This window comes from Danio aesculapii, chromosome 10 (genome assembly GCF_903798145.1).
Source record: "Danio aesculapii chromosome 10, fDanAes4.1, whole genome shotgun sequence".
NCBI classification, from domain to species: Eukaryota; Metazoa; Chordata; class Actinopteri; order Cypriniformes; family Danionidae; genus Danio; species Danio aesculapii.
Genome location: NC_079444.1, coordinates 14,390,996 through 14,406,213, shown reverse-complemented (window position 1 = coordinate 14,406,213; position 15,218 = coordinate 14,390,996). Strand labels below are relative to the sequence as shown.

At 35.4% G+C, this 15,218-nt stretch overlaps 1 protein-coding gene across 4 annotated transcripts in view; it reads left to right on the top strand.

Annotated features, from left to right (window-relative positions):
* Positions 1 to 15,218, top strand: part of pam (peptidylglycine alpha-amidating monooxygenase) — a 115,658-nt gene that overhangs the window by 36,142 nt on the left and 64,298 nt on the right. For all 4 annotated transcript variants that reach the window (XM_056466391.1, XM_056466388.1, XM_056466389.1 and 1 more), the window contains 2 exons: positions 5,194 to 5,281; positions 14,861 to 14,952. In XM_056466391.1, the coding sequence (XP_056322366.1) occupies positions 5,194 to 5,281; positions 14,861 to 14,952 (180 nt within the window). The remainder of the gene's footprint in view (positions 1 to 5,193; positions 5,282 to 14,860; positions 14,953 to 15,218) is intronic.

Sequence of the window (15,218 nt, the reverse complement as noted above, 5' to 3'; positions counted from 1 at the left end):
TCATTGAATGAACTGGTTTCTGAATCAGCATCTCACTCTATTTTAAGCTGCGTTTTATAATTGCTTTCCGAGATATCCATTATGAAATGCAGCAGGATTTGTGCACAGTGTGTCGTGTAAATAGTGTATATGCCGAAGTATGCTAAAGGACTTTTAATTTGTCAGTAATCTGGGTTAAGGGCTTCCGGTGAACTGTATGCCATTGCAAAATCGGCGCATTTAAGGTCTGTTTTCTTTAAAAATCTGCGATCTCCACTGGCTGAGTGATATCCGATATAAAGTCATATCACAGATTGTACAAGAAGCACTGCATTAAATTACATTTACCCCCACCATGTCTTTAAAATATGATCATTTATTTTACCCCAGTATATATAAAATGGAACTTCTGCGCTGGCCTGCCCATTCTGACGGGCGCGTGTGAGTAAACAGCTTTTTGTCTCGTTTTACACTTGAGCAACTAGATGAATGCCAAAGTCTATTTAACTGATTATATTTCAATTACATTACAACATCAATACTGTAAAAGGAACCGTATAAAATGGAATAAAGTCACATTAACCGTTCACTGGAAGTTTATCATTATAGGAAGAAGCACTAGCTCTGCATGTACCCTATTAACTTGCCGAAACTGCAAAATGTCTGTGTCCAAATGACTTGCTTTGAATTTGTACATTTCCGCAAGTGTATTGTGTTACACTGCAGTGATGGTTGGAGAAAACACACACTGGTTTGCAGAATAACAGGCCCACCCACACTTATGCATGTATCTGAGAGATACATTATGTTTGTCTTGCTACTGCCATCAATCAAGCATCCCATCCATTATTTATAGCTATAACAGACGGAGATAGAGGCCTTGTCTGTAGATATCTATCATTTCGGTGTGGGCAGCATATTAATGCTCACAAAGGCAATCAGCATTCACCCTTTCAGACACTTCACAGATGTTTCACGCAAAGCTTCACTGTAAAAGAAGTGAAGTGAGATTATTAAAAACCATTATTGTTCAAAATTTCACTTAATTACATATTATTTACTCTTTCATTTTTATGAAATTGGCCATCAGTTAATGAGCAAAATCTTTTCAGAGGCCCAGATATACACATGGCAGAGCTGCTTTTGTTCTTCAATTTTAGATTAAATGAAGTTTTAAATACCTGAGTAGTGGTATACGATTAGCAAACATCCTGACATTGAATATACAGTGGGTATGGAACGTATTTAGACCCCCTTACATTTTTCACTCATTGTTATATTGCAGCCATTTGCTAAAATCATTCACGTAATTTTTTTTTCCTCATTAATGTACACACAGCACTCCGTATTGACAGAAAAACACAGAACTGTTGATATTTTTGCATATTTACTAAAAAAGAAAAACAGAAATATCACATGGTCTTAAGAATTCAGACCATTTGCTGTTAAGTTGAAGCACTCTTTTGATCTAATACAGCATGAGCCTTTTTTGGAAAGATGCAACAAGTTTTTCACACCTGCATTTGGGGATCCTTTGCCATTCCACCTTGCAGATCATCTCCAGTTCTGTCAGGTTGGATGGTAAACGTTGGTGGACAGCCATTTTTAGGTCTTTCCTGAGATGCTTAATTGGGTTTAAGTCAGGGCTCTGGCTGGGCCATTCAAGAATCATCACAGAATTGTTGTGAAGCCACTCCTTCCTTATTTTGGCTGTGTACTTAGGGTCATTGTCTTGTTGTAAGGTAATCCTTCAGCCCAGTCTGAAGTTCCTTTGACCTCATGATTCTCATTTGTTCTGACATGCATTGTGAGCTGTAAGGTATCATAATATATACCTTACAATACCTTGCAGTGTGTCAATAGCGCCGCCACATTTGTACAGTGCTCCCAGGACAAATGTCAATAAACCGCACTAGTCAAGAAGATAGTGTGCCAACGTGAAGATGCTGGATTTCACTGCTGTGTACAAGTGTAGTAACAAGCAAACAAAGAAAACAAAGCATAAGCAAACAATGTAACTGAAATATGACAACAAGATGCTGCGGTGCAAAAAAACTTTAAACTCTATTCTATTATTGTCGGTTAAGTGAACGAGTCGTTCATAACGAGGATTCATTCACAATTGAATCGCTCTTCCATTAGAATGAGAAGTGAAAGCAGGAGAGTGGGTGTGTTTCAGGACACAGATTTAATCAAATTTAACAGGGAGGGTGGATAGTACATTTCCATGCACACAAACACTCGCTCTTTGTCTGGATTGCCCGTGCGATCACTTATCCATCCATGTAGAAAAGTGATGTACAACTATCATTTTCGTAATAAAAAAAAAAATTGCATAATGACCACCGGGAAAACTCCCAATCATAGATATATGCATATATGTGTATATCTCTGGCTCTGGATGGCCACAGTCCGCCCCTGCACCTTGGTCCTGCATTCATTTCAAAGGAGCGCTACCCTGTACTAAAATGGCGGCTCTATTGACGCATTCCTGCCAATAGACAACAACAGAGTAGTCTAATGTAAATATCTATGGTAAGGTATTATATTGACAGGTGTGTGGCTTTCCTAATAAAGCCCAATAAGTATAAACAAACACAGCTAGACTCAAATGAAGGTGTAGAACCATCTCAAGCGTGATCAGAAAAATTGGACAGCACCTGAGTTAAATATATAAGTGTTACAACAACGGGTCTGAATACTTAGGACCACGTGATATTTCAGTTTTTCTTTTTATTAAAACTGCAATTTCAACAATTCTGTTTTTCTCTGTCAATATGGGGTGTAATGAGGAAAAAAGAACTTAAATGATTTAGTGAATGGCTGCAAAATAACAATTTAAGGGGGTTTGAATACTTTCCGTACCCACTGTATGTAGTTGGAAGTTTGGTAATAATTAAATAGCAACATATAAATAAAAGTTGAGAGAAAACAAGCACACTGCATGTCGTGACAAGAACCAACCATTCAACTTCACACTTTGTATGGATTATTCAATTCAATTTAATTAATCTTTATTTCTATAGCGCTTTTACAATGTAGATTGTCAAAGCAGCTTAGCATAGAAGTTCTATTAACTTGAAACTGTGGCAGTCCAGTTTTCAGTTTCAGAAAAAAAGGTAGACTATTCATGACAGACAGTTGCACAAACATTGTTGTGCTTTAATTTAATTTTCTCTAAATAAAACTCAGATCTACAGCAAGGGTTTGTCAGTGGTGGTTCTTCAGAGGGTTCAGCTGATGGTTGCTAAACAATGACAGATGCCACACAATCTCATGAGTGCCTTAACATTTTCCACACAGCTTTAGACACGATGGGCCCTATAATACACCCGGCGCAAAAAGGCGCAAGACGTGTTTCCACAACGTGTTATTATTTACAGACCAACGCAACCTTAATTTTCCCATTTTCTGCCACATTGTTTAAATAGCAAATCCATTTGCGCCACTTTATGGACTCATGTGTGTTTCGGTCTAGAAAAGAGGTGTGTTAAGGCGCATTGTTGGTGCATTGCTGTTTTGAGGAACTAAAATAGACTGTGCAATAGACCAGCTGAAAGCAGGTCTAAAGTCCAGTGCAGAGCGTGTTAGTTGTGTGCCTTGCTTACACATTTCTTAAAACACACAGGATGTACAGCAATACACAAATATCTTTACAAATGAAATGGGGGGTGGGGGGGGGTGGGGGGGGTGGGGGTCAGTTTATTCACGACAACTTGTTTTTGTATAATGTTATTATTATTAACAGTATTATTTATATAAATATGATATTTGTTTTATTAAAAACAAGCTTACATCTGTCCACCTGTCAGGTTTTGGACCATATGGGGCATAAGAAAAGCATGTGTGTTTGGATATAACTCAGTTGTTTGACCACACTTCGTTATTCTTGTTCATTTATTCATTTGCTGGAAATTAGAACTGAATTTAGAAATAGTTTTGAAACAAATCTTTGCGCTTAACAATCTAAATTAATTATGTAGGCTAATGTCTGTCGTACAACACGTTTCCTTATCCATGATAGAGAGAAAGTGAAAGTAAAGGCTGATTGGAGGAGGCTCATTTTTTATCCTTGTGCAGATGCTCTGTTTAACTGTTTTCAGTTAAACAGAGCATCTGAAAAACTGAAAAGCGTTCTGTTTTTCCACTTACAAAGTCCACTATGTAAATAGCAAATGCGCCACTGACCGTTAAAGGGAATGGCAGATGAGACTCTGATTGGTTTATTCTCAAAACACACCCAGAACTCATTAAAAGAAAAAGCTCAATCCTGTTAGACCATGTGCCGCGGCACAGAGCAAATTTTTCCGTCCTTAAAATAACAAAAGTGGATTTGATCATGGCCTTAATACTTCTGCACACTGCGCTTTGGACTTTGCGCCTAGATCTTTAAAAATAGAGCCTGATATTTGAATGGCCCCTTATACAACACTCTATACAATAGATTCCATTAAAATGAGAAGTTTTAAAGTACTAAATGAAATAAATATTGCAGCTTTTATTCATTACAGCTACAATTTTAGCATGAAGCCAGTGCTAATGTCTATCCAGTGTGTTCTTGTTTTAACTTGTTAATAAACATTTCATGGACGGAACAAATGAACTCAACAAGATTTCCTAGATCTTGTTATATAATCAAGATCTTGATATAATATAGTTGATATAATCAACTGTTTTTGCTAATTTGTTGGCATTTTCTTGCTGTTTCAAAATCTCTTTAAAGCTGTTTCAAGCTCTAAGTGATCTTTATCCTGTCATTATTTTAATCACACCAGTTCATTGCTCAATTTTGCTTGATTAATGATTATTTTGAGTTTACATAACTTTAAACATTTCTGCCGGTTTAAATATTTCTGTCTGGTATCCAATAGTAAACACAAGACCAGCATAATAGAGAGCTGATTAGTCACGTGGGTGTGCTGTTAACTAAGTCAGATTTTATTCAGCAATTATTTTTTATCTTTCATTATTTGCTTTAACCTTATTTAGCATATTAAATATTAAGGGATTTTCTATTCTTATTTGGTTATTCCATCACTCGTTACTTTAAAATGCGAATTATAACAGTGATGGAAACGCAAATATTGTTTGTTTGCAAAAATGCTATTACATTAATTTATCAAGAATTTTCATTATCGGAATAAAAGATGTTCATTCTACCATCTCGTATAAGATAACCAGCAATAACTTAAAAATCATCTCTTCTCTCCTCAGTGGACTTTGTTCCCCATGCCAGTATGGACACAGCCCACCACATGATTTTATATGGCTGCAAAACCCCTTATGCCACTCAAGGATACTGGTGAGTTCCCTTTGATATTTTTATAAGCAGCTTTATTTGCAGACAAAACTTAACACTGTCAAGTCAAGACAGCAAATATTTTTGTGTTGATTTAACTTATTATTTAATCAAGTTTCAACAATTTTTTAAAGCTATGCAAAGTTTAGCTTAATATTTTAAGCAGTCCGATTGATGCAAGTTGAGATGACTAGAATAGTTAATTTGATAGTTCATTTAATGAAAAAAAAATTTATGGTGAAGGATACTGTTAAGATTTACAACTTTTCAGTTTGGTCAGGTTGGATGGTAAATGTTGGTGGACAGCCATTTCTCATGCTCAATTGGGTTTAAGTCAGGACTCTGGCTGGGCCATTCAAGAACAGTCACGGAGATGTTGTGAAGCCACTCCTTCGTTATTTTAGCTGTGTGCTTAGGGTCACTGTCTTGTTGGAAGGTAAACATTTGGCCCAGTCTGAGGTCCAGAGCACTCTGGACAAGATTTTCATCCAGGATATCCCTGTACTTAGCAGCATTCATCTTTCCCTCGATTGCAACCTGTCGTCTTGTTCCTGCAGCTGAAAAACACCCCCACAGCATGATGCTGCCACCACCTTGCTTCACTGTTAGGACCATCTTAAAGTCCTTTAGGTGGGCTTTTATGTGTCTTGCACTAAGGACAGGCTTCCGTCTGGCCAATCTGACATAAAGCCCCGACTGGTGGAGGGCTGCAGTGATGGTTGAATTAGTTAATCAGGTTTCAAGAATTTATTTTAAGTCATACTAAGTTTAACTTAATATTTTAGTCAGTTTGATAGTCAGCCATTAATAAACTCATGTTGGATTGCTGAAGATTGCGCACACTGTGACCTTGCGACACACAGAAACATTGATCTTTGTTTGCTTTAACTGAGTGTGAGTTTCAGCTGAGATTACAGAACCTGTTTTTCCAAACCAATTACAAATGGGTGTGAGACTGTAGGAGCGTTCGGTAAAAAGAAAATCTTATTTTTGCATTACTACTACTTAATAGAGTGTTTGTAGTACTTCTTGCATTACTACTACAAGAAACAACAGTTTTCAGACCCATATATTTTACATATAGCATACATATATTACCATTTTACCGTTTTTACGGTTAAAAAGTAAACTTTAAGAGAATGTTTTCAATGTGTCATACAATTTGAAATATAAGTTGTGCAAATGGATCATTAAAGGAACAGTTAACCCACAAATGAAAATTCGGTCATCATTTACTCTACCTTTTTTTCCAAACCAAAAGAAGATGTTTTGAAAAATGTTGGAAACCACTAACCATTCACCTCCATATTAATTTTTTTCCTCACAATAGAAATTTTTCATAGAACGCAAAATTCCCCATCATGTCAAAGCATGTATACGTAAGCAGAATGCTTCAAAGTTCCGGTCCGCATTACATTTTTTTAAAAACTATTTCCAAAATGTTGACAAGACTAATATAGTTTAATATAATATATGTTTAACTTATGACATAAAAGTAAGGTTAACAAAATAACTTGCATTACATTTTTTTAGTTTTACTTAAATTAGGGTGATGCAAAACTAAATATACCCCACATCAAATCCTACTTTATCTAGTTTATATGTCTTCCATGATTTTATAATAATACTTATTTATAATAATATAATATGTTAACATAGTTTTGTGTGTGTATATTTGGTGACTTTTTCAGAATTCAATCATTTTGGAGAAAGTGGCTTTTTAGATAACTGTATTAGTCTTTTTTTAACAGACAACACTGTAAAAATACTATATACTATAACATATAATACTGCAACAAAAAGTGTACTGTCAGCCTGTTATCAACATGGCATTTTGAAAATCATGTTAATTTAATTTAACATTTCATTTAATATATATTATGCCATTAGGTAACCTATTAAAGTAATTTCACCTAAAAGTGAAAGTTCAAAGAAAACAAAGTCTGTAAAATAAACTATTGCTGATGATCACCAGTTGTGATGGTAAGTGTTGTATTGTCGTCTTTCAGGTTGTATTTCAGCTTTAATGCGATTTAAAAAAAATAAATAAATAAAAAACAAAGTAGCTGCTTGCCATCGTGACTGCAATAAGATCCAATGGACGGCCAATCGCTTTCACTCCAAAATGGTGGAATCGCAGGGCTGTTGCTGGGCGCTGCTGTTGCGATGAAATGTTCTATTGAGTGTCGCCTCTTGATGATTCTAAGCTCTTCGCCTAATCTGGGAATTTAACTGAAAAAAAAAAACAGGGAGTTCATTTTCAGATTTTAATTTTAGATTACAAGAGCAAACTATTTTTTATTTCAGAATTACAGGCACAGATGAATTTTTCACCACAAATCTGGCAATGTGAGCTAACAAAATCATATGGTTAGTTATGATTTCATTTTGTATTTTAACGACTTTGGGAATGACTTAAAGGTTCCATTTTGGCTTGGTGAGAGAAACATAAAGAAAATGATCCCTTTTCAAAAATAACATAACTCCCAAATGATCTATGTGTCACAACTGCAGCTTCCCCATAGAAAGAGAGCAAAAATTAATAAACCTGCCTGTTGCCACAGCAACCGTTTGCACCTTGACAACGGCATCTGAGATGACCTAAAGAGAAAGGGAGTGGCTCTCATTCTTGTTTCCATGGGCTTGAGTTTAGATAAAAACAATAACTATGTAAGAAAATGTCGGCCATATTACAAGCTAATAAATAAACCGAATACATGTCAATGCTATATAAAGCTTTCAAATAAGCACTTTTTTAAAAAGAAGATTTTTCACAGTCTTCTTTCCTCATCTGTCGTCTTCACTCTACACCATGTATTTTGCCATATCCAGAAGCTTCTGTTTTTAATGTCACTCAGGACTTCATCAAAAATTCATCATTGAGAGACTGCAGTGTGTGATGTGAGGCTTCAGAAGCATTTTGGATCAGTGTGAAAATAGGATAATTATAGCAAATGTGCAAAAAATAAATTGTCATTTTGCAGCACCAGGACTGTGGAATGATGGGCTGTTGGGTTCTTTATGTGAGGAGAATATGTTTGGATAATAACAAGTCTGAAATGTAAGATGAGGAAAAAAGTGAGTTTCAGCAAGTTTCTACAGATTTGTTTTGGGTGTGATACATATATATATATATTTTTTTTTAAACTGCATTAAATACGTACATATTCTCAATGTGGATTAATCCTCATGGACTTTTTTGTCATTTTAATTTTCAATTGTTTGGATTATTTTAACTGTTAATGGAAAATGGTATCTTCTTTCATACATCTATTTTTTGTTAGATACAAAAAAGGTTACATAATTTCAGTAAACATGTCCCACATGAAACGCATATATTTAATGCCATTTTAAATAATAGAAGTTATACATTCTTTGTTATCAGCTTTGTTTTTTAATCAGTAAAGCAGCTTTTGATGGAAAATATAGTGCATCCGGAAAGTATTCATAGCGCTTCACTTTTTCCACATTTTTTTATGTTACAGCCTTATTCCAAAATGGATTAAATTCATTTATTTCCTCAAAATTCTACACACAATACCCCATAATGACAATGTGAAAAAAGAATTTTTGAAATTGTTGCAAATTTATAAAAAAATATAAAAGCTGTAGAATCACAAGTACATCAGTATTCACAGCCTTTGACGTGAAGCTCTAAATAGAGCTCAGTTACATTCTGTTTCCACTGATCATTCTTGAGATGTTTTAGGAGCTTAATTGGAGTTCAACTGTGGTAAATTCAGTTGATTGAACATGATTTGAAAAGGCATACACCTGTCTATATAAGGTCCCGGGTTTGACAGTGCATGTTAAAGCACAAACCAAGAATAAAGACAAAGGAATTGTCTATAGACCTCTGAGACAGGATTGTCTCGAGGCACAAGGCTGGGGAAGGTTAGAGAAAAACTTCTGCTTCTCTTAAAGTTCCAGTGAGCACAGTGACATCTTTGTAAGTGGAAGATGTTTGGAACCACCAGGATTCTTCCTAGAGCTGGCCGGTCATCTAAGCTGAGTGATCGGGGGAGAAGGGCCTTAGTCAGGGAGGTGATCAATAACCTGATGGTCACTCTGTCTGAACTCCAGCATTCTTCTGTGGAGAGAGGAGAATCTTACAGAAGCACAATCAGCTGTGCAGCAATCCACCAATCAGGTCTGTGTGACAGAGGGTCCAGACAGAAGCCACTCCCCACCTGGAATTTGCCAAAAGGCATCTGAAGGACTCTCAGACCATAAGAAACCAAATTCTCTGGTGAAAATTGAACTAAATGAAGTGAACGCCAGGTGTTACATTTGGAGAAAACCAGGCACCACTTATCATCAGGCTAATACCACCCCTACAGTGAAGCATGGTGGTGGCAGCATCACGCTGTGGGGATGTTTTTCAGCAGCAGGAACTGGAAGACTAGTCAGGATAGAGGGAAAGTTGAATGCATCAATGTACAGAAACATCCTTAATGAAAACCTGATTCAGAGTGCTCTTGACCTCAGACTGGGGCGATGGTTAATTTTTCAGCAGGACAATGACCCAAAGCACACCGCCAAAATACCAATGAAGCAGCTTCACAACAACTATGTGAATGTTCCTGTGTGGCCCAGCCAGAGCCCAGACCTAAATCCTATTGAACATCTCTGGAGATATCTGAAAATGGCTGTACATCGTCGCTTCCCATTTAACCTAATAAAGCTTGAGATGTCCTGAAAAGAGGAATGGGCAAAAATTCCCGAAGACAGGTGAGCTTGTGGCATCATATTCAAAAAGACTTGAGGCTGTAATTGTTGCCAAAGGTGCATCAACAAAGTACTGAGCAAAGGTTGTGAATACTTCTGTACATGTGATTTATTTATTTATTTATTTATTTATTTTTTCAGTGTTTTTATTTTGAATAAATTTGCAACAATTTCAAAAAATCTTTTTTCACATTGTCTTTATGGGGCATTGTGTGTAGAATTTTGAGGAAATAAATGAATTTTATCCATTTTGGAATAAGGCTGTAATATACAAAAATGTGGAAAAAGTGAAGCGCTATGAATACTTTCCAGATGCACTGTAGTTTTTTTACATAAAAACTATAGTATTAACAATCTTTCAAATTAAATCATTTTTGGCCATTATCATTAGGACTGGTGCTTGTGAAAGTGTAAAAAATGTAAAAAATTATTATTATAATATTATAGTTTTTTTTTTACACATATAACGTTTTGTCATATTGTTTTATGTGATTTTTTTGTTATTGTTGCACATGAGGTAAATTAATATAAATGCCAGTAAATGTTTTTTTTTTTTTTTTTCTCTAGGGCATGTGCTTGCTTGATCTGTGTATTTTGTGAGTTGGTATGGATCAAGTCCCATAATTAGTGGGACTTTTATTTTCACTGCCAGTACTTTCCACTACTGATGCTCATACGTATGATAGATGACAGAAAAAACACAGCTTTTGCCATTAAAAAGCAACTGTCAGGATTTACTGAAGACACAAAGTGAAAGATTAGTGGTGAATAAGTGTGGGCACATTTTTGTGGCTGACCATATTGTGTATGCATTTGTTGATTCATGAAAGGTGATTTACAAAGATTTGTGGTTGGCAATTTACTTGTATTAAATGGCCAAAGATGCCATACGTAAACTCATTTAATTTTTTAAACACTGTAAAAAGTGATTAGTTGACTTTACTTTAAAAAAAAAAGTTAAAAATTAAGTGAATGTAACTCAGCAGAATTACTTAACATATTTATGCAAAATCAACTTGTCACTTTTAAGGCAATGGATGCACTTCCTTTTTGAAGTAATCGCTTTTTAAAGTGCATGAATGTGACTCAACTTAAAATTGTTAGGCAACTTGCTGCACAGCTTTTTTGAGTTGCAAGTACTGCGATTGACTTTAAGTCAACTCAAAAAGCTCTGCAGCAAGTTGTCCTACAATTATAAGTTGAGTCAACCTTTTTTTACAGTGTAGTTGCTGTGGAACAAATAGAATAGAGAGTTTGTAGTAGAATTTTTGTCACTTAGATATCGATTACCAAGCCATCTTATTTTAAATTTGTACCACATTTGGTAAACAGTGTGTCTGTGGGATCTTAAAATGTCTTAAATTTCAAAAAACAAATTTTAGGTCTTAAAAAGTCTTAAATCCACTGAAATATTGTGTTGTAGGTATTTATATTATATTTAAATATTTAAGAATTATTTTAAACTGGTCTTAATCATAGACTGTAAAAGATATGGATGTAGTATCCATGACGTCACCCATAGGTTTCTGAAGACCGCAAATGAAGCAACAAGTAGGCGTGGCCAACCGTCATCATTTTGTTCGCGCGTCATCGCACCCACCAGGGGTGACCAAATAAGGGCAAAGAGGCAGAGCGTATGCGGAGCTACAAAGGCCTGCTAGCATTTTGCTTACACAGACTTTACTTTGGGAGAAACGCTTAATACTACATTACCTGCGATTCGTTTGTGTTCTGACTACATGGGCTTGGTTGTATATTATATCAATAAAGTGTTTAGACTTTTAAAAACAGTTATAATACATTGAGCCACTAAACATTGTTCTTATGACGTTTTTCTACTGGAGGAAAACACGAATTACATCCAAATACTTAAAATATAGTCTGTGTTAGTAAATGCAAGGCTATTAATAAAAATCCAGGCATAACACTGTATGACAATGTTTCAGATGACTGTTCTAGAGCCTACGGCTAATCAACCTGTTAGATTCTGGAGTGCTTTACAGGTCTAAAGAAAATTATAAATGATAAATTATCCTAAATAAAGCAAATAAATTTATAGGTATGGTATATAAGTTTATAATTTCACTCACCTGAGAAATGGAGGCCACGTTAATGGTTTGTGAGCACAATAAAGTGCACACAGCATGCCGTATTATCTGGTAATTGTAGGAAATAATTTCAAAAAGCAATTGACCGTTTAAAGCTACAAAAAACAAAACAAAGATACAATGTATATGCAGTGTTCAGCGGCTAATCAGCTGGAATCAGCTGAGGTGACGAGACAGTGAGCAGCGAAACCTAGCTGTCACTCAAGTGGCCACGCCCTTAATTGTGCAGACTTAATAAAACTGAATAAAGTTTAAACGGATGAGTTCTAAAAATATTCACCCCATTAAGGGTTGTCATGAAGGGTAATATTAGGTATATGCACCAAAACCATCGTTTGTACCGGGCTCTGTAGCGGAAAGTTGCGCTGGATCTTGACAAACATCTTCTAGGTTTCAAAAAAGAGGCTGAGGTCTTCGAAGTTCTCAAGTTGAAGCAGTTTATTGTTACAGCAGAGATGGTCGATCGAGCTCTCTTCCCCTCAATCTCCAAAAACCCACAGTTTATATACAGTTTCTTATCCATAGGTATCATGAGATATGATGTAACATCACCCTATTCCCGGCTGCAATAGGATCCTAGCTTTTTAATTAATGGCTGTATGTTTTTCTGTTTTTACGTATCTTAAAGTTCACATAGCCTGTGCTTACAATCATGTGTTTGCATATGATCATGTTGTTTCCATACTTTCTAAATGATTCTCCTTATGTATGCTATTTTGGCGAGGGTTGTTTTTGTCTTGTTCAATATATACATTGTCTAAATGTATTGCAAACGCTCTGTCATAATGTTCTCACTTTGGCGCATGACCTGTTGTGCTTCAATTGTAAGGCCCTCAATTATAAGGCCCTGCATGTTTGAATGTCTCTTCTGCATCACTTGAATATAGGTATTTCTAAAAGTTTTAACAGTGTATTTTAATAGTAATCTATATTTTAATAGTGGCAGATTATATAGTGATTACATAACATTATATAGTGATTACATAATAAAAGTTCCACTATAAATGTAAACCTATTTTTACCAGCTGTAAAATTGGCCAATTTACCAATGCAGTCAGAAAACATCTGGATTTCCTGGAGCCAGCCCCCAAAGGCGAGTCGATGAATTGCAGTTTCAGCTACTTCCGTATTGGCTTCCCGAGGGAGAGCAGGAGGTTGTCGCTTGGTCTTAATTTTCCAATGTCCATGTAAAGCTATACTCAATCGGGCCAACACCCATTTAATCACCATATATTTCAATATATTTCAATAAAAGTTTTAAGAAACGTTTATTAACTCTATTTAATTATTAATGATAATGATTTAATTATCTTCCTTACAATAACATTTGTTTTTAATGTTTTTTTAAGGTTTTAACTTAACCATTAAAAAAATATTTGGTGTTTAGTCTTGTCTAAGTCGGAAATGTTAATTTATTAAGGTCTTAAAATGGTCTTAAAAAATGTCTTTAAAAGTCTTAAATTTTACTTGATGAAACCTGTAGAAGCCATGGGTAAATCATGTTCTTCATAATATAAATTAGCTGCTGGGCTTGTGTTTTCTTTAATTTCTGTTTCATCCTTTGCACAATTGCGCAGTTACAGTCTCACACTAACTTGCCCTGTTTTGTAAATCTCGACTTGTTGAATCAGAACGTGGCATTTTATATCTGATTATAGTTATTTGATAGCCAGTTTAACATTTAGCAGAAAGGTCTATTTTGTGTAGCTACAATATTGCAAATAAATGTTTTGTAAGTAGTGTTAGATCACACTCTAAATAACATCCAGCCCTGGACCCCAGATCCTGTCAGGAAATGTCAGTTTCTGGACAACATGTCAGCAGAGTTGCCAATGCCCAAACCTGTTAACCAGTATTCAACTGAATTAACAGTCTACTATTAATACAGGAGTTGACTGGAAGTAAGCCAAAAAGCAGAAGCAGGAGACGAAGTAATCTTAGTTGCATGTATTCCGGTGCGCTCTCATACATGTCTGAGCAGCACAAATATAACAAATGTTATTATACATCAGGCCACAAGACCTTGACTTAAAGACATACTCTCATATCAGTGGAGAGGAACATTTCATGAAACACCATCACTATAAGACTAAACAATGGGGGGAAAGCACTAAAAGCAGAACAAGTAATAAGAAATATATAAAATAATGAAATCAAATCAATAAATAAATAATAGAATGAATGATAAACATAAATGAATTAAAAATATAAATCAAATAATTGATGACTAAATGAATAACTAAGATGATTATATTACATAACTGAAATTATAAAAGCAAAACAAATAAAACAAAAACAAAACGTAATATAATATAGAATTGATTTCCTTGAAACAACATTTTAGATCTTTTACAGTGTGATCTGTCTGCTGGTTTGTCAATAAATGCAGTCTCATCACACCCTTTTTTGTTATCACATGATCTCATAACATAATCAGATGCCTTTTTTGATTTGCATGCTGGAATTTATTTAGTAAATGTGTTTCCATCGTAGTTTATGCGCATTTATTCTTATTGAGTAAAAAGTTTGTCTAAGTCAGTCATTTACAAAATTGATGCACGTCTTGGTGTTTCCATTGAGCATTTTTCATGCGATATTCCAAAAAAGCATAAAAATAGGTGGATGGGCAGTACACATGAAACAGGACACAAAAAAGGAAAACAAAACTAAGAACAACCCAAAAGTACATTTGGATGTAGATCTGGAGGACCATTTCTGATATATTTGTTTCTGTTTGTGTGCTCAGGGATTGCGGGAAAGAGCTGGGGACCTGTCGGGATCAGGCCAAGATCATGTATGCCTGGGCCAGAAACGCTCCTCCAACCAAACTACCCAAAGGTACTCGCTTTTTCCTCATCACCTATTTGCACCTAGTATGAAAGAGATGGTTCACCCAAAATGAAAATTACCTCAGCATTTATTCATTCATTCATTCATTCATTTTCTTCTCGGCCTATTCCCTTTATTAATCTGAGGTCGCCACAGTGGAATAAATCGCCAACTTATCCAGCCACAACCCACCACTGGGAAACATCTATTCACACTCATTCACACACATACACTACGAACAATTTAGCAATTTAGCTTACCCAATTCACCTATGC